General features: G+C 37.7%; 1 protein-coding gene across 22 annotated transcripts in view; it reads right to left on the bottom strand.

Annotated features, from left to right (window-relative positions):
- Nucleotides 1-5,331, bottom strand: part of LOC107689952 (actin-binding LIM protein 1-like) — a 73,208-nt gene that overhangs the window by 49,094 nt on the left and 18,783 nt on the right. The window contains exon 1 of one of the 22 annotated variants that reach the window (XM_016488145.1): nt 384-759. The exons of 20 other annotated variants lie outside the window; for them this stretch is intronic. In XM_016488145.1, coding sequence (XP_016343631.1) covers nt 384-405 — 22 coding nt within the window. In that variant the 5' untranslated portion in view covers nt 406-759. Of the gene's footprint in view, nt 1-383; nt 760-5,331 lie in introns of those variants that run through there. One more of the 22 variants, XM_016488156.1, reaches the window with a different exon arrangement.

The raw sequence follows: 5,331 nt of genomic DNA, 5'->3' as shown, positions 1-5,331 counted from the left end.
AATAAAAACATGACAACAGTAAATTCAGATTAAGTTTCACTTAATTTACAGATTATTAAAAAAGTAAACAAAAATGCACACTATCCATTGACAACAGTGTCGGCAGATTTCCAAACTAATATTAGTTGGAATATTACTTTCTGTTGAGAAATCAATCATGCACAGTTATCGATAATCTCAAAATATCTTAATATCGGCCCGATATATCAGTTTATCACTAGTACCACTATGTTCCATTCCGCAGTATCTCATTCATTTTCACCCACCGCAATCCTTCTAAAGCAACAAACTGTCCTCCCTACATCCAACACGCACACAAATCTCCCACTCTGCATGAGCTCTCTCTCCTGGTCCCCACCCAGTGCTATGCAATGCCATGCTACCTTTCTCCTTCACCATGACCATTGGCTCCTCAGTGTCTGCTGGGGCTCTGATGAAGAGGATCAGAAGGAGAGAGCTGCGTCTTCCTGCCTGCTTTCTTCCTTGGGTTCTCCTGCTTTATTCCCCCACTGAGTCCAAACGTGAGGAGACGACGGAAGAGAGAACAAGAGAGAGAACGAGAGAGAGAGAGCAAGGCAACGGCAAGATGACAGCAGAGGAACGGACAAAAAGAGCTTGCACTCTCAAACCAAGCAGCCGCTCAGCAACTGCTGGCTTGGTCTTCGTTTCTCGAGCAGCCCCCCCTCTCCTCATACACACGCATACCGTGTGTGTGTGCTTGTGGACTCTGCCCTGGCTCTTCTGAAATAACCAGGTTGCAGCTGCCGTGTGTGACAAATGCAGATTCCACAGCCGTAATCCCTCCCTCTGCCCTGGGTCTTCTGAAATAACCAGGTTGCAGCTGCCGTGTGTGACAAATGCAGATTCCACAGCCATAATCCATTACAGTTCGAGACACCACCTTAAATTCTTCAAACAGAGATAGAGGCGATGGACGACGGGCACATGTGACTCGGTTTAATATACTGCATATTTCTATCCCTTCCTGTTCTCTCTCTCTCTCACACACATACATACTGTCTCCCTCCCATTGTTCATCACATGCTCTGATTAGCTGTGTTTACTTCAGTGAAGTGCTGACTGCTGCTTTTACAACTCAAACCTGTTTGTTGCGGAAGAATTAGCTGGAAAACAACTCGCTGTCATTGACCCACGTATGTATTAGATAAAACAGGAAAACTGCAACGTGAAAGTGAAAATCAAATAGAGTTGTTGGCCTTTGAGGGATCAGCTAGTCTCTCTCCAGACTATCCAAGCGTCATGGCTGTAGATTATAGGATTACTAGGCCGACAATTGAATTGGGCAGTTTATTGAGAGGCTTTATTATTAATATTCACACTGGTGCAGTGGCGTCACAAGGTGCAACGTGTGCTGAGAGAATGGGGCTGCTCTGACGAATTACCCAGAAGTCTTGGTACTCGCAGAAAAGAGGTGGTAAGTGTAGTCCAATACATGTAATGTCCAATACAGTTTTTCACCGTATATAGTAGGGGAATTTACCGTTAACCATTTAACAGGTTTTTACTGTAGCATTTTTACAGTCTTTTACCGTTAAATTCACGGTCATTTTTTACAGTGTACACTTATTTAGTTCCATATTTTGTATAAGACTGAGACATACCGTTCTAAAGTTTGGGGTCAGTAAGATTTATTTATGTTTTTGAAAATCTCATATGCTCGCCATTGCTGCATTTATTTGATCAAAATGCACAGTAAAAAAGTAATACTGTGAAATATTAGTACAATGTAAAGAGGACATCGGATGCAAAATTCACTTTTACATGGTGTTTGCATATAAATGTGTCTTAGCAGTGTGGACACAACCATCCTACAATGATAAAAATCCATTCACTCCTTTTTTTTATCCCCAAAAAATAGTCTCAATAATCAAGCCGTTTTGATTTTCTGAGAAGTATGATGTCATACTGATCAGGCCCCGCCCACGATGGCTGACGGACTGTCCCGTATTAGCATATTTCCGCCCTCGACCAGTTGTATGCTGTGCGCCATTTTCTCCACGCTCGAGCAGCTGTAGTGACAATGCAGGTGTTTTGTAGTTGGATGTAAAGTGAACATAAGAGTCTTCATTTTCTCTCGACAACAGAGCCACTGAAGACGTAGTGGATTAGTTTTGTTTTTGATGGCAACGCGCCACCGAATACACAAAAAAAACAGAAGAGAGGGGTGGGGTGAGCAGTAGCTTATTATCATTTAAAGAGACATGCACCGAAACGGGTCGCTGTGAACAGAGCTGTTTTTGACAAGGTAAAAAGGGTGTAGTTTTACACCACCATTGAGGAGTTTTAACCAAAGTATGTTGCAGACATTTCATGAAGACCCTAAAGAATCATACCAGCTTGTGGAAAATGGGCTTCCGATGTCCCCTTTAATTACGCAACTGTTTTCTATTTTAATATACTTTAAATGTCATTTATTCCTGTGATGGCAAAGCAGAATTTTCAGCAGCCATTACTTCAGTGTTTCATGATTCTTCAGAAATCATTCCAATATGCTGATTTTCTGTTTAAGAAACATTTCTTTTTAATATCAAATTTTTAATGGTTGGGCTGCTAAATATTTTTTATGGAAACTTCAGGATTCTTTGAGAAATAGAAAGTTCAAAAGAACAGCATCTCTTTTGATCAATTTATTGTGTTCTTGCTTAATAAAAGTTATTATTACTATTTAAATCTTACTGACCCTTACTGACCCTGAAACGTTTGAATCTAAACAATCTGTGAAATAAACTATGTAAAGTGTGGCTGTAAGCCATGATTTCCACCACAACCAACATTTTTGCCTCTAATAAAGTTTCAAAAGTTAGTGACCTTGTTTACCAAGGGGAAAACAGTAAAGATCAGCTTTAAATAAAATATGACGTGTACTGTGTGAAGAAAACAATTAAAACGGTAAACATCACATGTATAACTTAATTTAGCCAAATTATGTAAAAAAATATTTGAAAATATTATTTCATTTTTATATATCATGGACATATAATGCAAGCTATGAGATTAGCCTGTGCACAACCAAGGAATCAGCCATTATTATTCTAAAAATGTAATTTTCAAGATGTGGTAGAAATTTCATTTGTTGGAAAATTATGGTTTAGATAAAAATGCAATAATGTGGACATTGTTAGAGACAAACTAGCCAACAGGGCCAAAAGTGTCCATAGCCTAAGAAACAGCCATATATGGGTTGATATGGTTAAAAGGAGATTAGCTGAATTTTAAATAAGCGGAGGATGTGTGTGAGAGAGAGACAGAGGGTGTCAGCATGGGAAGGCCACAGACAGCAGGTGTTGGATAAATAGAGGAACTTCTATATCAGTCTATATCATTAGAAAGAAGAAAACAGCTGAACCTTTTGTCAACAAGTAAGAGAAAAAAGAAGGATCTGAGCCAAAGTAACAAAAATATAGCTAGACCACTGTAATTATTCTCTATTTATTTGTGCAACACCACAAAATGCTACTACTACTACTACTTTGAGAATGCGTTAATGCTTGTTTCAGAATTCATTTCTTATATCTCTGACATTCTAAAACACAAGACAGCGAATAGAAGTGAATAACAGTTTTTGAACCATATTGCTATGATGTTCTGAGGGGTTTTAGTGTGTTTCTGTGGCGGCTAACATGTTCTGGATGGTTGCTAGGGTGTTTCAGTTGGTTCCTTAACGGCCAAAAAAATTAAAAATATCTCAGGTGGGGATTTTCCGACCCACACTCTTAAAAATAAAGGTGCTTCACGATGCCATAGAAGAAGCTTTTTGTCTAAATGGTTCCATAAAGAACATTTAACATATGAAGAACCTTTCTATTTCACAAAAGGTTCTTTGTTCCTCAGATTACAAAAAGGTAAGAAAGAGATGGTTCTTTAAAGAACCTTTGACTGAATGGTTCTTTGTGGAACCAAAAATGGTTCTTCTATGGCATCGCTTGAAGAACCTTTTGAAGCACCTTTATTTTTAAGAGTGCATTTTGTCCAAAAAACACAAACCCAAACCCTTACAATGTTTAGAGCACAGTACTGTTATGGAAAAGCAGCACATGTGGAACAGTAGAATAACAGTATGATACCTTTGGCTTCAGGGTATCTCTGACTTCCCCTTCCTGGAGGGCTACACAACGGGGATCCACACTTTCCTTGGTCGTAAATGATTGACTGATTGAGTTTAGCTATAATTACTGTATGCACTGGTTCGCTACTGGTTCCTTAGGCAGTCATGGCCTAATGGTTAGAGAGTTGGACTTATAGCTCAAAGGTTGTGGGTTCGAGTCTCAGTACCGGCAGGGATTGTAGGTGGGGGGAGTGAATAACCAGCACTCAATACCACGACTAAGGTGAGACCCTTGAGCAAGGCACCAAACCCCTGACTGCTCTGTGTATGTGTTTGTTCACATACTATCAAGAACAGCTTTATATACATTGTAGAAAAAAAACTGTTGTGAAAACATAAGAAGAATGGTTCTAACAAAGGTATTGCAGATTAAATTATGTGTTCCAGATATAAACGCGCACAAAAAGAAATATGTGTGCTAAGACACAAGTTATGTCCAAAGTATAAATAAATATTCCTGTTTGTTACTCCAGGATACAATGACAAACCCACTGAAAACTACATTATGAAACATTTACAATGCCAGTTAATGGTATTTTACAGGGTATAAGGATGAGTGATTGTAAAAAAAAAGTGACCACAGCAGACCAATGGGAAGATTTGTCAGGAATGTGTCCACTATTTCAGTCATATTCCTGCCAGCGGGATAGTGCTGTGATCCACCTCAGACTTTAGATTAGCCTCACATCCCACTGCCTTATAAACACAAATACCAGCATCTTTGTTTATCTCCTCAATTATTTTGTAATACGTTACATTTTTGGCTCTCTTCTATTCGAAAAAAGTTCTGCCCCTGTACAGATATCACTTGTGTCACTATGACTTGGAACTGCTGCTCTGCAAAAATCTAAAATATTCCTTGAATAAAAATATAATACAAAGGCTCATTTTGGAAATGACACAAATATTTTAACTAATTTCACTGAAAAAAAAAAAAATATATATATATATAAAGAGAGAGAGAGAGAGAGATTTTCATTCTTTTTTCTAAATAAATAAACGTCTTTAAAACAAAATAATTTTACTAAAAATAAAATGATGTACATATTAATATTAAAAATAAATAAATGAAAAAATAAAATAAAATAAAGTAAAATATTACAAAATATTGTAGTTTATGCCTAAAAAACAGTGGGGATTGAAAAAAAAAGCATTATAAACTATTTTCTGCAGTTTTGCCCTCTTAAAAATACTATTATAAAAAT

This window comes from Sinocyclocheilus anshuiensis, unplaced genomic scaffold (genome assembly GCF_001515605.1).
Source record: "Sinocyclocheilus anshuiensis isolate Anshui unplaced genomic scaffold, SAMN03320099.WGS_v1.1 scaffold1541, whole genome shotgun sequence".
NCBI lineage: Eukaryota > Metazoa > Chordata > Actinopteri > Cypriniformes > Cyprinidae > Sinocyclocheilus > Sinocyclocheilus anshuiensis.
Note: the sequence above shows the minus strand (reverse complement) of the source record. Positions and strands in the feature narration are given on the sequence as shown.